The sequence below is a fragment of the Hemiscyllium ocellatum genome, chromosome 6, assembly GCF_020745735.1.
Source record: "Hemiscyllium ocellatum isolate sHemOce1 chromosome 6, sHemOce1.pat.X.cur, whole genome shotgun sequence".
Lineage (NCBI taxonomy): Eukaryota > Metazoa > Chordata > Chondrichthyes > Orectolobiformes > Hemiscylliidae > Hemiscyllium > Hemiscyllium ocellatum.
Genome location: NC_083406.1, coordinates 122,010,862 through 122,035,187, shown reverse-complemented (window position 1 = coordinate 122,035,187; position 24,326 = coordinate 122,010,862). Strand labels below are relative to the sequence as shown.

The following is a 24,326-nucleotide window of genomic DNA, read 5'->3' as shown; positions in this document are numbered from 1 at the left end:
GGCAAGGATGGTTGGAGTTTGGGGGTGGGGGTTAGGAGAGAAGGAACACAAAGTGTTCCACAGAAACATAGAAACTAGGAATGTCCAGCCTTCTCCACTATTTAACATGGTCATGGCTGATCATCCAACTCAGTCCCCTATTTAACATAGAACAGTACAGCGTAGCAACAGGCCCTTCAGCCCACAATGTCTGTGCTGACCATGATGTCATTCTGTACTAAACCCATCTGCCTGTACATGCTCCATATCCCTCTCTTCCCTTCCTGGCCATGTGTCTGTCTAAATGCCTCTAAAACGTTGCTATTGTATCTGCTTCTCCCACCTCCCCTGGCAGTGGGTTCTGGGCACATACCACCCTCTGTGTAAAATACGTGCCTCATATATCCCCTTTAAACTCTCCCCCTCTCACCGTAAACCAATGTCCTCTAGTGTTTGACATTATCACCCTGGGAAAGAGACTCCAACCATCCACCCTGTCCATGCTTCTCCTTGTTTTATAAACCTCTACCAGGTGACCCCTCAGCCTCTGACACTCTGGTGAAAACAATCCAAGTTTGTCCAACCTCTCTGATACACTCCAATCCAGGCAACATCCCAGTAAACCTCTTCTGCGCCCTCTCCAAAACCTCTACATCCTTCCTATAGTGCGGTGACCGGAACTGCACACAACACTCCAAATGTGGCTGAACTGAAGTTTTATACAGCCGCAACATGACTTGCCAACTTTTATACTCAATTTTTTTAGTAGATTTTTTTATACTCAATGCCCTGAACGAGGAAGCCAAGTGTACCATACACCTTCTCTACCACCGTATACATTTGAGTTGCCACTTTCAAAGAGCTGTGGACTTGTACAGAGACGTACGGGGAACCTCGATTATCCAAAGGACATGGGCAGGGAGTATTTCTTTAGGTTAATCGAATTCTGGATTATCAAATGTTAAATATCAAATAGTTTAGCCAAACATCGGGACCTTGCGATCTTGCTGGATAATTTGATATTCCGATAATTGAAGGCCGGATAATCGAGGTTCCTCTGTACCCCAGATCCCTCTGGATATCAATGCTCCATTTACTGTACACCTTCCTCTTACGTTTGACCTCCCAAAATGCATCTCCTCACAGGTGTCCGGATTTAACTCCATCTGCCATTTCCCTGCCCTAACCCTTTTCCCTCTGTTCCCAAAGGCTCAGGAACGCCTCTAACTCCTTCTTGAAAACATTCAATGTTTTGACCTCAACAGCTTTAATTTAGAATATAGAGTAGTGCGGCACAGGGTCAGGCCATTTGGCCCACCGTGTCTGTGCTGACCATGATGCCATTCTAAATCCATCCCATCTGCCTGCACATGGTCCTGTGACAGAATTCCACAGGCTCATTGTTCCCCTTTGATGGCGTCATCTGAATGCAGTAGGGTTCCTTGTTATTTATTGCAGAAAGTAGGGAAATTTTGTTCCAGGTGTGTGAGGCCACTTCTGAAATACTTCGCAGGATTTTGGTTTCCTTATTCAAAGAGAATGTACATGCATTTGAGCAGGTTTACTGACTGACACCTTAGTGAGGTGGTAATGTTACCTTCTGTGGAAAAGTAGGACAGGCAGGATAAACTCTGTATCCATTGAGTTTAGGAGAATGGAAGGTGAAATTGAAAGATAGAATCTCCCTGCGACAGGAAGGATGTTGTGAAACGTGAAAGGGTTCTGAAAGGATTTACAAGGATGTTGCCAGGGTTGGAGGATTAGAGCTATAGGGAGAGGCTGAACAGGCTGGGGCTGTTTTCCCTGGAGTGTTGGAGGCTGAGGGGTGACCTTATAGAGGTTTACAAAATCATGAGGGGCATGGATAGGGTAAATAGACAAGGCTTATCTCTTGGATAGAGGAGTCCAGAACTAGAGGGCATAGGTTTAAGGTGAGAGGGGAAAGATTTTAAAGGGATCTGAGGGGCAATTTCTTTTATGCAGAGGGTGGTACGTGTATGGAATGAGCTGCCAGAGGATGTGGTGGAGGCTGGTACAATTGCAACATTTAAGAGGCATCTGGATGGGTATATGAATAGGAAGGGTTTGGAGGGATTTGGGCCAAATTTAGGATATCTGGTTGGCATGGATAAGTTAAACGATAAGACATAGGAGCAGAAATTAGGCCATTCAGCCCATCGAGTCTGCTCTGCCGTTCAACCATGGCTCATAACTTTCTCAACCCCATTCTCCCCCTTTCACCCTGTATCCCTTGATACACAAAAACCTAAATCTTAAATATACTGAATGAGTTTTTTTAGATTAGATTCCCTACAGTGTGGAAACAGGCCCTTCGGCCCAACCAGTCCACACCGACCCTCTGAAGAGTAACCCACCCAGACCCATTTCCCTCTGACTAATGCACCTAACACTGTGGGCAATTTAACATGACCAATTCACTCTGGCCTGCACATCTTTGGACAGTGGGAGGAAACCCACACAGACACTGAGAGAATGTGCAAACTCCACACAGTCACCCGAGGTTGGAATTGAACCTGGGACCTTGGTGCTGTGAAGTGCTAGCCACTGTGCACCCTAGTTGGACTGAAGGGTCAGTTTCTGTGCTGCACAACTGTATGACTCTGGGTGTCATCCCCATGACTGTGAGGCAAAGGGGCCGGGTTAAGCAAATGAGATCTGACAAAGGCCCAAGAGGGAAGCTGATGGAATATGAAGGGGAGGCGCTTAGGACCATGCGGAAGCCCCGGCTTCGAGCTGTCAATCACCGGCAGATTCCCAGGGCTGGAGCTGGGAAGGTGCAGTGTCCCTTTAAACCGGGGGATCCAGGCAGAGAGAGGGAGAGGCTGCAATTAACCGGGGGATCCAGTCTCCAAAATCTGCTCCAACTCACCCCTCATTAATTTTGCAAAACAAAAACAATCCGGAATTCTCAGGGTATTGAATTGAATTCGTCTCCCTCCAGTTGCATCCCTCTCCCTCTCCCTCTCTCTGTTGGTTGTTGTTTATTTGGGGGGGAAGGGGTTTGGGGTCTGTGATTCTGACCCTGGCCCTGGCCCTGACCCTGACCCTGACAGCAGCAGCTGGGGGTGGGGAGGGGTGGGGGTCCAGCAGAAATGGCCAAGGAGACGGTGCAAGTGCCGGACGATGGCGATTTCAGGTCGTTCCGGGAGGAGTGTCACTCGGAGAGCGGCTGGTCCCTGAAACACGACGGGTCAGGCATCAGGGTCTGGGTGCAGATGACCGAGGGAGACAGAGCCCTGCACAGGATTAAGGTAACACCCAGGGGTGGGGGACACGGGGGGGGGGGAGACACCTGCAAATACCCCACGGAGCTGCTGCCTCCTGGGTGCCTTCCTGCAGCTCCCTCAATGTGACAAACATTGACCACCCCCCCCCCATCCCCACCCCCTCCATCCCCCCCAATCCCCACCCCCTCCATCCCCCCCCAATCCCCACCTCCTCCATCCCTCCATCCCCCCAATCCCCACCCCCTCCATCCCCCCCAATCCCCACCCCCTCCATCCCCCACAGTCCCCACCCCCTCCATCCCCCCCAATCCCCACCCCCTCCATCCCCCCCAATCCCCCCCCAATCCCCACCCCCTCCATCCCCCCCAATCCCCCCCAATCCCCACCCCCTCCATCCCCCCCAATCCCCCCCAATCCCCACCCCCTCCATCCCCCACAATCCCCACCCCCTCCACCCCCCCAATCCCCACCCCCTCCATCCCCCCCAATCCCCACCCCCTCCATCCCCCCCAATCCCCACCCCCTCCATCCCCCCCAATCCCCCCCCAATCCCCACCCCCTCCATCCCCCCCCAATCCCCCCCAATCCCCACCTCCTCCATCCCCCCCAATCCCCACCTCCTCCATCCCTCCATCCCCCTAATCCCCACCTCCTCCATCCCCTCATCCCACTCCACTTCCCCACCCCCTCCATCACCCCCAATCCCCACCCCCTCCACCCCTCCATCCCCCCAATCCCCACCCCCTCCATCCCCCCCCAATCCCCACCTCCTCCATCCCCCCAATCCCCACCCCCTCCACTGCCCCATCCCCATCCCCTCCACTCCACACCTCCAAGATCAACCCCTCCACACCCCAACACGCCCCCCAACATCACTCCCCCACACCCCCAACATCACCCCCTCCACTCCCCCAACATCACCCCCCACTCCCCCAACATCGCCCCCCTCCACTCCCCCACGCCCCCAACATCGCCCCCCTCCAAGGCCCCCAACATCGCCCCCCTCCACTCCCCCAACATCGCCCCCCTCCACTCCCCCAACATCGCCCCCCTCCAAGGCCCCCAACATCGCCCCCCTCCACGCCCCCAACATCGCCCCCTCCACGCCCCCAACATCGCCCCCCTCCACTCCCTCCACGCCCCAACATCACCCCCCCACTCCCCCAACATCACCCCCCCACTCCCCCAACATCACCCCCCCACACCCCCAACATCACCCCCCACTCCCCCAACATCGCCCCCCTCCACACCCCCAACATCGCCCCCCTCCACACCCCCAACATCGCCCCCCTCCACACCCCCAACATCGCCCCCCTCCACACCCCCAACATCGCCCCCCTCCACACCCCCAACATCGCCCCCCTCCACACCCCCAACATCGCCCCCCTCCACACCCCCAACATCGGCCCCCTCCACACCCCCAACATCGCCCCCCTCCAAGGCCCCCAACATCACCCCCCTCCACTCCCTCCACGCCCCCAACATCACCCCCCCACACCCCCAACATCACACCCCACACCCCCAACATCACCCCCCCACACCCCCAACATCGCCCCCCTCCACACCCCCAACATCGCCCCCCTGCACTCCCCCAACATCGCCCCCTGCACTCCCCCAACATCGCCCCCCTGCTTACCCTATCATCACCCCCCTCCACCCCCTCCCTTCCTCACCATCCCAATGCCCCAATCCCACCCCCATCCTCACCCCCTCTAGCCCATTCTCAACCTCTCTCTTCCCCCTCCCTACCCTGACCGCTCTTCTTGATTATATGCCTCCATGATCTCCTGATTTAGACCAAAGTTATTGGAGCAGAATTCGGCCCTTCGACCCATCTTGTCCATGCTGACCAGATTTCCTAAACTGAACTTGTCTGTATTTGGCCCATATCCTGCTACATCTTTCCTATCCATCTGCCTGTCCAATTTTCTTTTAAATATGATTGTACACACTTTTTAAAAATAAATCCCACTTCCTCTGGTAGCTCACTCCATGCACGCACCACCCTCTGTGTGAAAAAGTTGCATCGGGTCTTTTTTTCAAATCTTCCACCTCTTAGCTTAAACCTATGCCCTCTCGTTTTGGACTCCCCTACCCTGGGGAAAAGACCTTCACTATTCACTCTCTCCATATCCCTTGTGATTTTATAAACTTCTCGATGATTAATTGATCATGGTTCATAGAGTCATACAAACTCTATGGGCATGGAAACAGACCCTTCGGTCCAACCCGACATTTCGGGCAAAAACCCTTCATCAGGAATCAGCCCTTTTATTCCTGATGAAGGGCATTTGCTCAAAACGTTGATTTTGCTGCTCCTCGGATGCTGCCTGAACTGCTGTGCTTTTCCAGCACCACTAATCCAGAATCTGGTTTCCAGCATCTGCAGTCATTGTTTTTACGTTCGGTCCAACCCGTCCATGCTGACCAGATATCCCAACCCAATCTAGTCCCACCTGCCAGCACCCGGCCCATATCCCTCCAAACCCTTCCTATTCATATACCCATCCAAATGCCTCTTAAATGTTGCAATTGTACCAGCCTCCACCACTTCCTCTGGCAGCTCATTCCATACACGTACCACCCTCTGTGTGAAAAAGTTGCCCCTTTTATATCTTTCCCCTCTCACCTTAAACCTATGCCCTCTAGTTCTGGACTCCCCGACCCCAGGGAAAAGACTTTGTCTATTTACCCTATCCATGCCCCTCATAATTTTGTAAACATCTATGAGGTCACCCCTCAGCCTCCGATGCTCCAGGGAAAACAGCCCCAGCCTGTTCAGCCTCTCCCTGTAGCTCAGATCCTCCAACCCTGGCAACATCCTTGTAAATCTTTTCTGAACCCTTTCAAGTTTCACAACATCTTTCCGATAGAGAGGAGACCAGAATTGCACGCAATATTCCAACAGTGGTCTAACTAATGTCCTGTACAGCCGCAACATGACCTCCCAACTCCTGTACTCAATACTCTGACCGATAAAGGAAAGCAAACCAAACACCTTCTTCACTATCCTATCTACCTGTGACTCCACTTTCAAGGAGCTATGAACCTGCACTCCAAGGTCTCTTTGTTCAGCAACACTCCCTAGGACCTTACCATTAAGTGTATAAGTCCTGCTAAGATTTGCTTTCCCAAAATGCAGCACCTCGCATTTATCTGAATTAAACTCCATCTGCCACTTCTCGGCCCATTGGCCCATCTGGTCCAGATCCTGTTGTAATCTGAGGTAACCCTCTTCGCTGTCCACTACATCTCCAATTTTGGTGTCATCTGCAAACTTACTAACTGTATCTGTTATGCTCGCATCCAAATCATTTATGTAAATGACAAAAAGTAGAGGACCCAGCACTGATCCTTGTGGCACTCCACTGGTCACAGGCCTCCAGTCTGAAAAGCAACCCTCCACCACCACCCTCTGTCTTCTACCTTTGAGCCGGTTCTGTATCCAAATGGCTAGTTCTCCCTGTATTCTGTGAGATCTAATCTTGCTAATCAGTCTCCCATGGGGAGCCTTGTCGAACGCCTTACTGAAGTCCATATGGATCACATCTACTGCTCTGCCCTCATCAATCTTCTTTGTTACTTCAAAAAACTCAATCAAGTTTGTGAGACATGATTTCCCACACACAAAGCCTTGTTAACTATCCCTAATCAGTCCTTGCCTTTCCAAATACATGTACATCCTATCCCTCAGGATCCCCTCCAACAATTTGCCCACCACCAAGGTCAGGCTCACCAGTCTATAGTTCCCTGGCTTGTCTTTACTGCCCTTCTTAAACAGTGGCACCACGTTTGCCAACCTCCAGTCTTCCAGCACCTCACCTGTGACTATCGATGATACAAATATCTCAGCAAGAGGCCCAGCAATCACTTCTCCAGCTTCGCACAGAGTTCTCGGGTACACCTGATCAGTCCCTGGGGATTTATCCACCTTTAACCATTTCAAGATATCCAGCACTTCCTCCTCTGCTTTAACCGCCCCCCCCCCCCCCCCATTAGAAACCCACTGGCCCCCTGACTCACTTCAAACAGCCTTGTGTCTGTGAGAGATACACCTCACAGATTTTATTTATTCATTAACAAACATCATTAGTCTCGAGAAATCCATCCATCTCTCTTTTCAGCTGACTCAATGATTGAACTTTCACAGCCCTCTGGGTAGAGACTTTTCCACTGTCTGAGTGAACGCATTCCTCCTCATCTCAGTCTCCAGTACTCCAACCATTATTTTGAGACTATCATAGAATCCCTACAGTGTGGAAACAGGCCATTCGGCCCAACAGGTCAGCACCGACTCTCCCCCTACCCTATCCCTACAACCCCCATGTCCAATCCACCCTGACCTGCACATCTTTGGACTGTGGGAGGAAACCAGAGCACCCGGAGGAAACCCACGCAGACACGGGGAGAATGTGCAAACTCCACACAGTCAGTCGCTTGAGTCGGGAATTGAACCCGGGTCTCTGGCGCTGTGAGGCAGCAGGATGGAGTGAGAGTGGGTTGCGTGGGGGTGGGTGGAGGGGATGGGATGGTGGGGTTAGGGTGGAAGGGGTGGTCTCATTTACAGAGAGTTGTTGCCAAACCAATGGGCTAGTGCGGCCTCACTTGGAATACTGTGTGCAGCCCTGGTCACCCCATTACAGGAAGGATGTGGAAGCACTGGAAAAAGTTCAGAGGAGATTTACCAGAATGTTCCTGGTCTGGAGGGGAAGGTCTTATAAGGAAAGACTGGATTGTCTTTAACTCTATTTGCCAACACTATTTCACGCCCTCTTGATTTCCTGCTTCAGTATACTCCGACTGCCTCTATACTCTTCTCGGTTTTCACTCCAGCCCAGCTGAGTAAACAGATTCTCCTGAATCTCTTTCACCATTTATCAGTGAGTGGGTCTTGTATCACCAGCCCCTTTAGTTCTGGCCTTCCCTGCAGATGGGAATGTGACTCTCCCAACCCCCTTCCTCAGCCTATTGAATTCAAATTCCACCACCCTGCCATGCTGAGATTCAAACCTGTGTCCCTGAACATTACCTGGAGCTCTGGATGAACAGTCCAGCAATAACTATAGCAAGACATCACCTCCCAGAGATTGGGCCTGTACTCTGCAGTGTTTAGGACAATTACATTATATCTTGTGGAAATTTACAAGATTCTTAAAAGGATTCTGTGGGTAGCACGGTGACTCAGTGGTTAGCTTTGTTGCCTCACAGCGACGAGAACCCAAGTTCAATTCCACCCTTGAGCAACTGTCAGTTTGCACATTCTCCCCGTGTCTGCGTGGGTTTCCTCCGGGTGCTCCAGTTTCCTCCCACAGTCCAAAGATGTGCGGGTCAGGTGAATTGGCCATGCTAAATTGCCCGTAGTGTTAGGTAAGGGGTAAATGTAGGGGTATGGGTGGGTTGCGCTTCGGCGGGTCAGTGTGGACTTGTTGGGCCGAAGGGCCTGTTTCTACACTGTAAGTAATCTAATCTAATCATCCCCCCCCCAATCAAACAATCCGCAGCCCCTCCCTTCTCCTCCACCACCATTTCCCCCACTCCCCAAACAATTTGCCCCTCCACCCTACTTCCCTAACGAACTGTCCCTCCTCACTGATCTGACCATCCCACCCTCCCTCTGTCCACACCCTCCCTTCCCTCTAATGACCTGCCATCCCTCCCCACCCCCCAACCACCCCATCTCCCCCTAGTCTGCCCGCATTGCTAGTTGGACACAATGATGTTGATGTCTGGAGATCCTTGGTACAGACCTTGAGGGTTAGACCTCAGAACCCTGCTGTCCCCTGTCAATAAGGCCGTGAGCTATTACCTCTCTGAAAGAAAAGCAGTGGGTCTAATCTCTTAAGGGATAGAATTGAAAGACAGAGACATTCTGTTTAATTTTCTGTAGAGGTTTGTGTGGAGCACACTCTGAATATTAGTGCACGGTCTCTATTTTATACACAGCTATCCAAGAAAGGATCAAAAGCAGGCCATTCGGACCCTCCAGCATGCTGTGCCATTCAGTAAGGTCATGGCTGATCTGATTGTTCCATGTTTCCATCTATCTACTTCTGCCTTAAAAATATCCAAGGACTTCCACCTCCTGAGAGAGTTCTAGGGACACTTAATCCACTTCTCCCCATCTCTGTTTTCAATGGGTGACCTCTGAGTTTGAAACAGTGACCCTTTGATCAAGAGGAAACATCATTTCAACATTCCCCTGTTCCCAGCCAAGTTCCCTCACGGTGCCGTGTTTGAATTGAGTCACCCACTCTGTAGGTACAAGCCTGGACTGTCCAGTTTCACCCAGCTGTTCCTGGCATTAGTCTGGCCAACTCTCTCTGGACTGCTTGCAATGTCCTTACATTCCTCTTTCCATCAGGTGACCACACAGAGTGTGCACAGCACTTGTCTGATACTGGTCACCAGATTACTGCTTGTGGGATCTTCCTGTGTGCAAAATTCCTCACCTACACACTGTTGATTGTGTGATGCCTGTGAATTATTAGTTTCCTTTCTTAGTGATTTAATCCACTGTCGCCGTCCCACTGTCACCATGCCAACCTCCTGTGCACGGTTAGCTTCTGGTTATCCACATCCTGTTGTGTGGGGGAATTGGATAGTGGTATTGTGTAACCACCACTAAGCAAATAGTGCCACGTACTGATATCTCCCCAGACACCACCCCTCCCTGGGACAGCAGCTGTGAGGCTGCTACAGTGTTGTCCAAGACCTTGCTCCTTAAACATTTAAAAAGTCAATGAAAGTTGTGAATCTGATAGCTTCACAGTGTCAAAGGTCAACGGTCAAGGGAAGACTTCTTGGCGAAAATGCTGTCACTATTGTGGTGTGGAACATCCACGAGTCAGTATGTTGGTTAGCTCAGTTGGCTAGATGGTTGGTCTGTGACACTAACAGCGCGGGTTCAATTCCCGCACTAGCTGAGATTACCTTGAAGGTCTCTCCTTCTCAACCTCACCCCCTTTGCCTGAGGCTAATGACCCTCCTGTTAAACCACCACCAGTTGTTTTTCTCTCTCTCTCTTTCTCTTTTTTTTCTCTCTTTTTTTCTCTCTCTCTGTTTCTCTCTCTCTCTCTTTTTTTCTCTCTCTCTTTTTCTCTCTCTCTCTTTTTCTTTCTCTCTCTCTCTTTCTCTCTCTCTCTCTCTCTCTCGCTGGGACTTTGGCAGGCTTTACCTTGACCTTAAGTACCTGGGGGAGCTCCTTTCCAAAACCCTGCAGTGATGTAGCACCCATCTCAATCAATGTCACCCAAATGGATTAACTAGACATTATCCCATCCTGCTTGTGGGACCTTGCTGTGAACAAAACTTTCTGCTGTGTTTGTTGGATAACAATTGTGAATACACTTGCAAAGTAATTCTACTGGATGTGAACGGCTTCACGGTGAGAGACATCGGGGGTGCGTGGCGAACATAAGAGCCTGTTGTTTCGGTTTGTTTGAGCTACACCGCACTCTCTTATCATTGCAAGTCAGTGCAGTAACAACTAACAGTAAATGGTATATGGTCTAGAGTTCCTCAGCATCTACAGCGCTGGGTCAATATTGACCGTGTAGCTAAAGGTGTTTCAGCCCAATCTCTCTCAATTTGGGTATTCCTCGGAGATGGTTAACGATGGGGGACATAGCGAAAGTGAGGACTGCAGGTGCTGGAGATCAGAGTCAAGATTAGAGTGGCGCTGGAAAAGCACAGCAGGTCAGGCAGCATCTGAGGAGCAGGAGAATCGATGTTTTGGGCAAAAGCTCTTCAGCTCCACATTTCCCCAAACTGGCAGCAATCAAAACCAAGGACGTGTCCCTAACCGTCTTGCTGGTTAAAGGAGAGTGGGATTCCAGCCTTAATCTATCCCTCTAACCTCCGATCTCCCGCAACCCCCATAGGAGGTGATGGCCTTGTGCTGTTATTGCTAGACTGTTAATCCAGAGAGTCAGGTGATGTTCTGCCAACGCAGATGGTGAAATTTGAATTCGATAAAAAATTTACAAGTCTAATGATGACCACAAATCCTTCAACCATGAAATAGACAAGCAAACCTCTCAAATGGTCAAGAATTCAGCTCGCTACCGTTCCTGCAAGGGAAGGGAGGGATGGGTAATAAATGCTCACATCCTGTGTGTGTGAACGTGAAAGGGGTGATCGGGAATGAGAGAAAACAGGAAAGGTTCAGGAACGCTGTGTTTCTGGCTAACCCTCCCTGTGTGGCGTGTCACAGTTCCTGTGTGTGGGAGGTCTGGCACCTGACTGAAGGTGACAATAACATAACCAACTATCTTTCTTGTTATTCCCATCATGGGATGTGGGGGTCACTGAGCAGACCAGGATTCTCTGTGCTGTTTGCTGAGACGCGCACTGAGAGAAACATCGGTGTGCCTGGAGGACCATCAACTTGGTGAGAGTCTTGGTGATCTCCCAGTGGAAAGGGCTGTTCCTGACCGAGTGTTGCAGACTGGTGCATTCCAAGGTCCAGATCTATGTGCTAAGGGACGCACTAAAGCTTGGACAGTAACTGCCAAGGTGCAATGGGGAAAGACCACCGTCTTGGGTTTTTCTGCCAAAGTGTAATGGGGTCCTTTCAATTATCGGGGCATTAATATGAACATAAATAGTTTCCTGAATAAGTCGAAAATGCCTTATATTTTTGCAACTGTGGAGATGCTCTGAGGGATTTCAATTTTTTGCTTTTTATCTCTGCAAAGATCTTACAGAAGTTTTTCAGTAGCTTTAGTACATGCTGAATTTTTTTTATACATAAAGTTTATAGTACAATAAAAAAATTATTGCCCACCCTTAATTGCCCAGAGGGCACTTTGGAGTCAACCCCATTGCTGTGGATCTGGAGTCACGTGTAGGCTCGGCCAGGTAAGGATGGCAGTTTCCTTCCCTAAATGACGGTAGTGACCCAGGTGGGTTTTCCCCAACAATCAGTTCTTGTTCCCCGGTTACTGCAGACTGTTGATTGTAGATTTCCAGATCTGACGAAGTGGGATTTGATAACTGGTGATTTCTTGATTATGAGTCCAGTAAGCAATGACGTTATCACCTGCCCTGTATCGTGTTCTCTCTTGCTGCTTGGATTGGGTTTTGTCTGCTTTCGACCAGAAATGGATCTGGGAGGTAACTGGAGTGATTTGGGATTGTGTGCGCTGGTCTTTGGGGATTTGCTGCATCAAGCACACAGCCCGGGAGTACAAGGCTTCCTCTTGCTGGTTCTTCCAGTTTAACTGGTTCCTGCTCAGGACCATCTGTTTTAATTTGAATATAAAGCTGCCTTAATCACCTTGAACAAGAGATTGGGAGGCCAGCCAGATATTACTCACCTGGATTGCAACTCTCTTCAACTCTGACGTCAGCCATGGCTCAGGGCATCTCAACTGTTACACAATGTGACCGGTTCAAAACTCTTTTCAGAAACTGGAGTCCCTCATCAAGGCCAACAATGCCACAACAGTCCTGAGGGAGCGCCGCGCTGTCGGAGGGTCAGCGCTGAGGGAGCGCCGCGCTGTCGGAGGGTCAGCGCTGAGGGAGCGCCGCGCTGTCGGAGGGTCAGCGCTGAGGGAGCGCCGCGCTGTCGGAGGGTCAGCGCTGAGGGAGCGCCGCGCTGTCGGAGGGTCAGCGCTGAGGGAGCGCCGCGCTGTCGGAGGGTCAGCGCTGAGGGAGCGCCGCGCTGTCGGAGGGTCAGCGCTGAGGGAGCGCCGCGCTGTCGGAGGGTCAGCGCTGAGGGAGCGCCGCGCTGTCGGAGGGTCAGCGCTGAGGGAGCGCCGCGCTGTCGGAGGGTCAGCGCTGAGGGAGCGCCGCGCTGTCGGAGGGTCAGCGCTGAGGGAGCGCCGCGCTGTCGGAGGGTCAGCGCTGAGGGAGCGCCGCGCTGTCGGAGGGTCAGCGCTGAGGGAGCGCCGCGCTGTCGGAGGGTCAGCGCTGAGGGAGCGCCGCGCTGTCGGAGGGTCAGCGCTGAGGGAGCGCCGCGCTGTCGGAGGGTCAGCGCTGAGGGAGCGCCGCGCTGTCGGAGGGTCAGCGCTGAGGGAGCGCCGCGCTGTCGGAGGGTCAGCGCTGAGGGAGCGCCGCGCTGTCGGAGGGTCAGCGCTGAGGGAGCGCCGCGCTGTCGGAGGGTCAGCGCTGAGGGAGCGCCGCGCTGTCGGAGGGTCAGCGCTGAGGGAGTGCCACACTGTCGGAAGTACATTCTCTCATGTCCTATCTGCCTTTTCAGGTGCGTCTAATATATTCTGCAATGGTACAGGGGTCCAGTAGCGGGACAGAATCTTTGCCCCCTCCGTGTGGATTAGCCAACCCCTTGAGCATACTCTGCTCATTATCACACTGCCCTTTGTCACACAGCAAGATCCCACAAGCAGCTGCCTGATTTCCTGATGACAGCAGTGTCTCTGGTTCAAATGTAGCTCCCTCTGGGATGATCTTCTAAGTCCCAGTCAGTCCAGTGCTCCATTTGCCATCTCTGTATAAACCACACAGCCACAGAATTCAGGACTGCTGAGTTGCTTTGCCAGAGTTGCCAAAAGTTTAAAGTGACAGTGCACTTGAGTAAATGCACAGCCCTCCTCAGAATACAATCAGGGAAACTGAGGGCTGTTGGCTGGTTGCTCCTCCTGGTGTTCCTGATCCAAGCTTGAGAGGATCAGACACAGGCTGTTGGGGAGAGAGAGTCATAGAGATGTACAGCACGGAAACAGACCCTTCGGTCCAACCCGTCCATGCCGACTAGATATTCCAACCTAATCTAGTCCCACCTGCCAGCACCCGGCCCATATCCCTCCAAACCCTTCCTATTCATATACCCATCCAGATGCTTCTTAAATGTTGCAATTGTACCAGCCTCCACCACATCCTCTGGCAGCTTATTCCATACACGTACCACCCTCTGTGTGAAAAAGTTGCCCCTTGGGTCTCTTTTATATCTTTTCCCGTCTCACCCTAAACCTACGCCCTCTAGTTCTGGACTCCTCAACCCCAGAAAACAGACTTTGCCTATTTATCCTATCCATGCCCCTCATAATTTTGTAAAACTCTATAAGGTCACCCCTCAGCCTCCGACGCTGCAGGAAAAACAGGCCCAGAGAGGGGGAGAGAGAGAGTTGCTGGCTCACTGAAACACATCCACCAGTTGCTCTTCTCCTTTCAGGATGGGCAGCAGTTTGTGTTTGGAGCAGACTGTGGGGTTTATGATTGAGTTTTTGACGCAGCCTCTTCAGGGAATGTGATTCCTGTCACAGAGGGCAGCAATGAGCAGTCCCCCACACAGGATAACTCCAGTCCAGAGTATGGTGCTGGAAAAGCACAGCGGGGTCAGGCAGCATCCGAGGAGCAGAAGAATTGACGTTTTGGGCATCGTCAGGACTCTAGTTCTTACTGACCTAGAATTAGAATCCTCCTTATCTGGTTAGGCATGAACAACCAGAGAATGCCTTTTGTTTAGCATTTTTAAAAATTCTTTCACGGGATCTGGAATGTCACAAGCCAGGCCAACATGTGTCCTGCATTGGGTGGCTAGCTCCCTCATGCACTTGAGTGTTGTTGAGGTTTGGAGTTACATGTAGGCCAGACCAGGTAGGACACAGCTTTCCCTCCCCAAAGGACATGAGAGAGCCAGGTGGGATTTTATGACGACAGTCACTATCAGACATTAATCTACAGACGTTCTGTTGTGGAACTCAAATTCCACCATCTGCCCATTGGCAGGAATTGAACCAAGGTGCCTGAACACGGGGTAGGGGGGAGGGTAAGGAGGGAGGGAGGTGTGTTTGAGGGGGCGGGTTGGAAGAGGTGTGTGTTTGAGGGAGTGGGAGGCGAATGAGATCTGTGTTTGTGAGGGAGCTGGGGGGAAAGAGGTGTGTGTTTGAGGGGGTGGCGGGGGGGGAAGAGGTGTGTGTTTGAGGGGGTGGCGGGGGGGGGAAGAGGTGTGTGTTTGAGGGGGTGGCGGGGGGGGAAGAGGTGTGTGTTTGAGGGGGTGGCGGGGGGGGAAGAGGTGTGTGTTTGAGGGGGTGGCGGGGGGGGAAGAGGTGTGTGTTTGAGGGGGTGGCGGGGGGGGAAGAGGTGTGTGTTTGAGGGGGTGGCGGGGGGGGAAGAGGTGTGTGTTTGAGGGGGTGGCGGGGGGGGAAGAGGTGTGTGTTTGAGGGGGTGGCGGGGGGGGAAGAGGTGTGTGTCTGAGGGGGTGGGGGTGGGGGTGAGGAAGCAGTGGCCAGGCCAGAGATAAACTTGAGAAATGTTGAAGCCAGCAACAAGGTTCAAAAGGATGCTGGGGGTGTGTGGGCGGGGGACATTTGGGACTGAGATGGGGAGGAGTGTTCACCCAGAGAGTGGGGAGCCTCTGGAAATCTTCCCCCACAGTAAACTGAAGCTAAAACATTGAATGTTTTCAAAAAGGTGATAAATATAGTTCCCTGGGCTAAAGGGATCAAAGGCTTTGGGGAGAATATGGGAACCGGGCATGGAATTGGGTGATCAGCTGTGATGGTAATGAATGGGGGAGCAGGTGGATGGGTTGAATGGCCTTTGTGTGCTCCAATGTTCAGTATTTCTAAGATGTTGTTCAGTGCTGAGCTAGCGTAGCCCTGGGCTTGATGGGGCCTGGGCCCTGGAGGGGAGAAAGGGCTGAGGTGAAGTGGGTGGAGGGTGGAAGATCGGGTTAGGGTTTCAGCAGCCGATCAGCTGAGGCAGGGGGTGGAGCCGACAGATATCCTGGGACTACCTCCTGAGGGGGTTTGAGGTGAGTGGAGTCTGTCAGTGTTCCCCAGACAGTTATGGCTTGTGCTCTCTCTCTCAGTGCAGGATGTTCTGCAAAGACATTTGCTCCGAGACCCTCTATGATGTTCTCCACGATGCGGAGTATCGCAAGAAATGGGACGAGAACATGATCGAGACCTTCGACATTGGCAAGCTGACGGTTAATGCAGATGTTGGCTATTACGCTTGTGAGTGACCCAAACCCAGTGGGGAACCCCTGAACACCAACACTACATACCCACCTCCTTGGGGGGTGGGGAAGTGTTCCATCCTGGGGCAGACAGACATCTTCTAGGAGAAAGTGAGGACTGCAGATGCTGGAGATCAGAGCTGAAAATGTGTTGCTGGAAAAGCGCAGCAGGTCAGGCAGCATCCAAGGAGCAGGAGATTCTTTTCCTGAAGAAGGGCTTATGCCCAAAACATTGAATTTCCTGCTCCTTGGATGATGCCTGACCTGCTGCGCTTTTCCAGCAACACATTTTCAGACAGACATCTCCCTGTCCAACAGGGCTATGGATGCCAGGCCACACAAATTGGGTAGAAAAGATGTGTGGGGATATGGGGGAAAGCTAGGAGATTGGCACTAGAGGATAGAACTGGCAAGATGGGCTAAATAGCCTCTCACACTGGGATGATTCTGTGATTGTGTGAAATGTTGACCAAGCAAGTGATGCGTATGTCCCATTGAGCACAACATATAAAGGTTGCAATATTTGGAAGGTGCTGTTGAAGGAGGTGGCCTAGACTGCACCTTGACGATGGTACACATTACTGTGACTGAGCATGGGTAGGGGACGCCATTCTCCGATTGATCAGTGCATGTGGATGTGGCCACTGCAGAAATCAGTCTGGTACATCCCGTCTAACGCCAGAACCTCCATACTTGGATCACGAGACTGCACACAATACTCCAGGTGTGGTCTCACCAATTGATCCCAGGAGTTTTGGTTGAAATGTGAGCAGGACAGCTATAGAGTCATGAGATGTACAGCACGGAAACAGACCCTTTGGGTCCAACTCGTCCATGCTGACCAGATATCCCAACCCAACGTAGTCCAACCTGCCAGCACCTGGCCCATATCCCTCCAAACCCTTCCTATTCATATACCCATCCAAACGCCTCTTAAATGTTGCAATTGTACCAGCCTCCACCACATCCTCTGGCACCTCATTCCATACACGTACCACCCTCTGCGTGAAAAATTTGCCCCTTAGGTCTCTTTTTTTTAATATATTTCTCCCCTCACCCTAAACCTATGCCCTCTAGTTCTGGACTCCCCCACCCCAGGGAAAAAAACTTTGTCTATTTACCCTATCCATGCCCCTCATGATTTTCAAAACCTTTATTAGGGCACCCCTCAGCCTCCGACGCTCCAAAGAAAACAGCCCCAGCCTGTTCAGCCTCCCCCTATAGCTCAAACCCTCCAACCCTGGCAACATCCTTGTAAATCTTTTCTGAACCCTTTCGAGTTTCACATCATCCTTCTCGTAGGATGGAGACCAGAACTGCACGCAATATTCCAACGGTGGTGTAACCAATGTCCTTTGTTTGGTTTGGTAGTGAGTCCAGTTTGTATAAAACCAGCTGCTTAGAGGAAGTGATGGTGGAACGGTCAGGCTGCTGGAAGGATTCCTTCCATTTCACTATGGTCCCTATGGTTGAGGAAGGAACCCTTGCCAGGCCTACCCATGACCCCAGACACACAACATTGTGATTGGACTCCTCATGACCTTTCAGCTTTGGTCATAAAATCTGGAATTGACAATCTGCTGAAGACCATTATCGATTGTCAGAAAGATCCACGTAGATCATGGATGTCCTTCAGGGAAGGAGATCTGCCATCCTTACCCAATGTGGCCTACATGAGACTCCACACCCACAGCAATGTGTCTGACTCACAACTTCCCTCTGTCATGGCTGAGCAAGTCACTCAGTTGAAGAACGACTGGGGATGGGCAATAAATGCTGGCCCAGTATCCCACAAGTGAATCGAGACATCTTCAATATGAATCCCAATTCAAAGGATGAGCAGTAAATTTCACTAGCGCCTATCGTACCCTCATCCTGAGTATGATTTTAGAAAATGAAAGGTTGAGGGATAGGTGGAAGTGGTTGGAGATGACATGGTGCTACTGGAGACCAAGGGCATGTAGATAGTTCAAAGTATCTGTGAATGTTACAAGGGGAGGTCGGTCCTGATGGTGACTGAGCATAGGCCAGATATCTCTGACTGAGGGGAGAGCCTCGAGACCACCAGAGATGAGAAGCCACTCAGTGGAAAACCTTCTTAGGGAGAGAGGTGACGATGGAGTTACACTCCTCAGGATGAAATGCAAGAATTCCAAATTTCAAATCATCACAACAATTCATTTTTTTTATTATCCCCCACACTACCGCCTAACTGCAGTAGTGCTTATTTTTCCCCCAGCACCCATGGTGTGTGTGCGCTGGTGTGAGACACAGTGAGAGACACAAGATACACAAATCTTTATTCAAATTTCCACCACCAGGAAGATAGGAAAACACCCGAGTGGCCAGTGACAAGCAGTGCCCTTCACATCAAAGAGGACAATGCTGTGTGATCAAACAGTGAAGGGAAGGGCAGGGATCAAATCAAAATAGAGTTGGAACACAACAATTTATTTATTTTTTTTAACTTTTTTTTATATATATTTCCCCCAGCACCCATGGTGTGTGCGCGCAGGTGTGAGACACAGTGAGAGACACAAGGTGTACGAATCTTTATTCAATTTCCACCACCAGGAAGATAGGAAAACACCCGAGTGGCCAGTGACAAGCAGTGCCCTTCACATCAAAGAGGACAATGCTGTGTGATCAAAACAGTGAAGGGGAGGGCAGGGATCAAATCAAAATAGAGTTGGAACACAACAAATTATTTTTTTTTCTTTTTCTCTTTTTTTCGGAATTAACCCCCACAATACCGCCTAACTGCGGTAGTGCTTATTATTTTTAACCCCAGCACCCATGGTGTGTGCGCGCAGGTGTGAGACACAGTGAGAGACACAAGGTGTACGAATCTTTATTCAATTTCCACCACCAGGAAGATAGGAAAACACCCGAGTGGCCAGTGACAAGCAGTGCCCTTCACATCAAAGAGGACAATGCTGTGTGATCAAAACAGTGAAGGGGAGGGCAGGGATCAAATCAAAATAGAGTTGGAACACAACAAATTATTTTTTTTTCTTTTTCTCTTTTTTTCGGAATTAACCCCCACAATACCGCCTAACTGCGGTAGTGCTTATTATTTTTAACCCCAGCACCCATGGTGTGTGCGCGCAGGTGTGAGACACAGTGAGAGACACAAGGTGTACGAATCTTTATTCAATTTCCACCACCAGGAAGATAGGAAAACACCCGAGTGGCCAGTGACAAGCAGTGCCCTTCACATCAAAGAGGACAATGCTGTGTGATCAAAACAGTGAAGGGGAGGGCAGGGATCAAATCAAAATAGAGTTGGAACACAACAATTTATACTGCAGGAGAAAAGAGAGCTGATTGGCTGGTACGTCAACACTGATTGGATGAGGTGTTGCAGTAGGAAAATAATAGGAGGTGATTGGCTCCCCAAGCTCCCTCATTCCCGGTGAAGGGTTCCTCCTGCTCCTTGGATGCTGCAAGACCTGCTGTGCTTTTTCAGCATCTCACACTCTCATCCCCAAGCTCCCAGCTAATTGAAAAGGTTCTTGACTTGATTGTGCATGGACACAAAGAAGGTGGGGGATGGGGAGCTATCCCTGGGGGAGGGGGAGACCATGAGAAACTTTTAAGAAATGTATTCATGAGATGAAGGCATCCCTGACCAGGCCAGCATTTATTGCCCATCCCTAATTACCCAGAGGGCGGTTTAGAGTCAACTGCATTGCTATGGGTCTGGAGTCACGTATTGGTGAGACCAGGGAAGTACAGGCAGATTAGTTGACCCAGCCGGTTTTCTCCGACAATCGACAATGGTTTCCTGGTCATCATTAGACTCCGTTCTGGATTTACATAGAATTCAAGTCCCACCATCTGCTGTGGCTGGATTTGAGCCCAGCTCCTTGGAACATTCCCTGGGGTCTCTGGATTAAGAATCCAGTGACAATGCCACCAGGCCATCACCATCAAGCAAGAGGGGAGGTTTGAGGATAGGAGCCTTAACCCTGCTGTCACTATTGGACACCAGAGACAGTGACTCTCTGCTACATATTTCACTCTGTTTGTCAGCCTCCTGATCATTGATCCGGCAGAACAGGGAATAGCTGTGACCTTTTGAAAAAGCAATTTGGCAGCTCACATTCCCTCCCTGCTCTGTCCCCACTGACGAGCAGTTGTATGTCTTTCAATTATTGATGAAATTCCCTTTTTGATTCTGTTTCCAGTGACCTTTCAGTCTGCATGTGCAGACCACGATAGCTCACTCTCTCTCTGGGCTCTTTGCCAATTACAGCACTCGAGACAGCCAGCATCCTGCCTCTGGGAACAATTTAATTCCTTTAACACTGACTCTTCCAAAAAACACACACTTCTGAGTCCATCAATTAAATCTCCCCCTTTAACTTTGCCTGCTCTCAGTAGGACAATTCCAGCCTCTCTCATCTCTCCACATCCCTGGTCCCATTCCCATTCCCATTCCCACTCTCCCCCCACCACCATCACCCAGCCCTCTCAGGCCTTGACATTCTTCCTAAAGTATGGGACCCACAACTGGACGCAGTCCTCCAGCTGAGGCCTAACCAGCATTTTGTAAAGTTCATTTTTATTCATTCATGGGACGTGCGTGTCACTGGCTGGCTCAGTGTTTAGGAGCCAGTCCCTAATCGTTAAGAGTCAGCCCCATTGCTATGCATCTGGAGTCACATGTAACCGTTAGACTGCAATTTCTTTCTGAACTGTTAATGGTGCCGAAGGAGGCCCTTTGGTCCATCTTTCCCACACTATCCCTTCAAATGAATATCATTACTTTTTCAAAGTGTCAATTTCCTGCCTTTTTTCTCCACATCCTGAATAGGGTTTTGGCTAGTCATCACTGGACTCTTAATTCCAGCTCTTTATTGACTTGAGTTTTCACCATCTGCCGTGGCAGGATTTAAATCCAGGTCAAATTACCTGGGTCTCTGGATTCGCGATAATGCCCCTAGGCTATCACCATCCCCAAGAGACTCAGCGTAATGTTCTGGCTTTTCATTGCTCTATAACAGAGAAGCCCCCATTGAAATGGTACAGCATAGGGAGGCCATTCAGCCCTTGTGTGTGATGTGCTGAGCCACCCATTCTAATTCCACTTTCCAGCTCCTGTCTGTACCCTCGCAGGTTCCTGAGCTTCACTAGCAGATTCGGGTTCCATAAGAAATAGGTAGAGCTTTAGGCCATTCAGCCCCTTGTCTGTCCTGCTGTTCAGTAGGAGCGTGGTTGATCTGACATTCCACACATCCACTTTCCTGCCTTTTCCCTGTATCCCTGATTCCCTGACTGATCAAGAATCTCTCTCGGCCTTAAATATCCACAAGGACTCTGCCCCCACAGCTCTCTGTGACGAGGAGTTCCAAAGACTCTCAACCCTCAGAAGAAATTCCTCCCCATCTCAGTCTGAAACTGGTGCCCCTTTATTCTGAGACTGTGCCCTCTGGTCCTAGACCCTCCCATGAGGGAAACATCCTCTCAGCATTGACCCACTCAAGCCCCTTCAGAATCCTGGATGTTTCAATGGGAGCCCCTCTCATTCTTCTAAATGAATCATAGATTCCCTACAGTGTGGAAACAGGCCCTTCTACCCAACAAGTCCACACCGAACCCCCAAGGAGCGACCCACCCAGACCCATTCCCCTGTCCTATTACTCGACATTTACCCCTAACTAATACACCTAACCTGGACACAATGGGCAATTTCCTGTGGCCAATTTACCTAACCAACACAGCTTTGGATTGTGGGAGGGAGCCCACGCAGACACGGGCAGAACATGCAAACTCCACGCAGAGGTTGGAATTGAACCCGGATCCCTGGCATTGTGAGGCAGCAATGCTAGCCGCTGTGCCACCCTCGTTGAAGTTTTCTATCTCAATCTGAAACTGTGCAATGTATTCCACACACCCATCGCCCCCCGGGTGAAAAGGTTGCTCCTTGTGTCCCCTGTGATTCTCCTGCCTTAACTCTGTGCCAAGGATCTTAATTGTTTTTAATTAAACAACCTTCTCAGCTTGTGTTGTTAGCTTTAAAGCATTGTGCAAATACCTGATCTCCAACATGATAGAGTCTAACCATCACCCCTTAATATTCAATGGTGTTACCATCACTGAATCCCCCATTATCAACATCCTGGGGGGAATCAGAAACCGAACTGGACTCTCCACATAAACACAGCGGCTACAAGAGCAGATCACCCCGTGACTCCCCAAAGCCTCTCTGCCCTCGACAAGGCTCAAGTCAGGAGTGTGATGGAATACTCCCCACTTGCCTGGATCGGTGCAGCTCCAACTACACCCCAGCAACTTGACACCATCCAGGACAAAGCAGGCCCCACTTGATTGGCACCACGTCCACAAACATCCATTCTCTCCACCACCAACGCTCAGTAGCAGCAGTGTGTACCATCTACAAGCTGCACTGCAGAGATTCACCAAAGACCCTCAGGCAGCACCTTCCAAACCCACCACCACTTCCATCTAGAAAGATAAGGGCAGCAGGTACTTGGGAACACCACCCCCTGCACGTTCCCCTCCAAGCCCCTCATCATCCTGACTTGGAAACCATTCCTCCAGTATCACTGGGTCAAACTTCTGGAGATTTTTTTCCCTCAGGGCATTGTGGGTCTACCCACAGCCCATGGACTGCAGCGATTCAAGAAGGCAGCTCGCCTTCTCAAGGGGCAATTAGGGATAATAATAAAGTAATGACCACATTCTGTGTGAGAATTGAGAGGAAGCTAACTTGGTTTGTGTTTTTATTTTTTGCCTCCCTCCCCTTCCTGGACCTTTACAAACCCACCGACTCCCACAGCTACCTGGATTACACCTCTTCCCACCCTACCTCCTGCAAAAATGTCATCCCGTTTTCCCAATTCCTCTGCCTCAGCCGTATCTGCTCCCAGGAGGACCAGTTCCACCACAGAACACACCAGATGGCCTCCTTCTTTAGAGACCGCAATTTCCCTTCCCACGTGGTTAAAGATGCCCTCCAACGCATCTCGTCCACATCCTGCACCTCAGACCCCACCCCTCCAACCGTAACAAGGACAGAACGCCCCTGGTGCTCACCTTCCACCCTACCAATCTTCGCATAAACCAAATCATCCGCCAACATTTCTGCCACCTCCAAACAGACCCCACCACCAGGGATATATTTCCCTCCCCACCCCTTTCCGCCTTCCGCAAAGACCGTTCCCTCCGTGACTACCTGTTCAGGTCCACGCCCCCCTACAACCCACTCTCCCATCCTGGCACCTTCCCCTGCCACCGCAGGAACTGTAAAACCTGTGCCCACACCTCCTCCCTCACCTCTATCCAAGGCCCTAAAGGAGCCTTCCACATCAACCAAAGTTTTACCTGCACATCCACTAATATCATTTATTGTATCTGTTGCTCCCGATGCGGTCTCCTGTACACTGGGGAGACTGGACGCCTCCTAGCAGAGCGCTTTCGGGAACATCTCCAGGACACCCGCACCAATCAACCACACCGCCCCGTGGCCCAACATTTCAATTCCCTCTCCCACTCTGCCAAGGACATGGAGATCCTGGGCCTCCTTCACCGCCGCTCCCTCACCACCAGACGCCTGGAGGAAGAACACCTCATCTTCTGCCTCGGAACACTTCAACCCCAGGGCATCAATGTGGACTTCAACAGTTTCCTCATTTCCCCTTCCCCCACCTCACCCCAGCTCCAAACTTCCAGCTCAGCACTGTCCCCATGACCTGACCTGTCCTTTTCCACCTATCCACTCCACCCTCCTCCCTGACCTATCACCTTCATCCCCTCCCCCACTCACCTATTGTATTCTATGCTGCTTTCTCCCCACCCCCACCCCCACCCTCCTCTCACCTTATCTCTCCACCCTTCCTGATGAAGGGCTTTTGCTCAAAACGTCAATTTTACTGCTCCTCGGATGCTGCCTGGACTGCTGTGCTTTTCCATCACCACTAATCCAGAATTTTTATTTTTTTTACGTCCAGGGAGATGTCCAAAGCCATTGAAGAATAGGGATGTGGTCACGCTGAGGTCTTGGCTACCAATGGGGAGTGATTACATCATCATGAACTACTCGGTCAAACACTCGGTAAGTTGCCAATCCACAGAGCGGCGAGCTCACCCCCTCCGCCTGCAATAAGGAAGGCTCATTGAGGGTCCTGGGAGGGTCTGACACGGTTTGGAAG

At 50.9% G+C, this 24,326-nt stretch overlaps 1 protein-coding gene across 2 annotated transcripts in view; it reads left to right on the top strand.

The window, feature by feature from the left end:
- The first annotated feature begins 2,743 nt into the window (after positions 1–2,743).
- Positions 2,744–24,326, top strand: part of stard10 (StAR related lipid transfer domain containing 10) — a 33,356-nt gene continuing 11,773 nt past the window's right edge. Inside the window, exons 1-3 of one of the 2 annotated variants that reach the window (XM_060826909.1) lie at positions 2,744–3,251; positions 16,000–16,147; positions 24,126–24,229. In XM_060826909.1, coding sequence (XP_060682892.1) covers positions 3,093–3,251; positions 16,000–16,147; positions 24,126–24,229 — 411 coding nt within the window. In that variant the 5' untranslated portion in view covers positions 2,744–3,092. Of the gene's footprint in view, positions 3,252–12,183; positions 12,248–15,999; positions 16,148–24,125; positions 24,230–24,326 lie in introns of those variants that run through there. The other variant, XM_060826910.1, reaches the window with a different exon arrangement.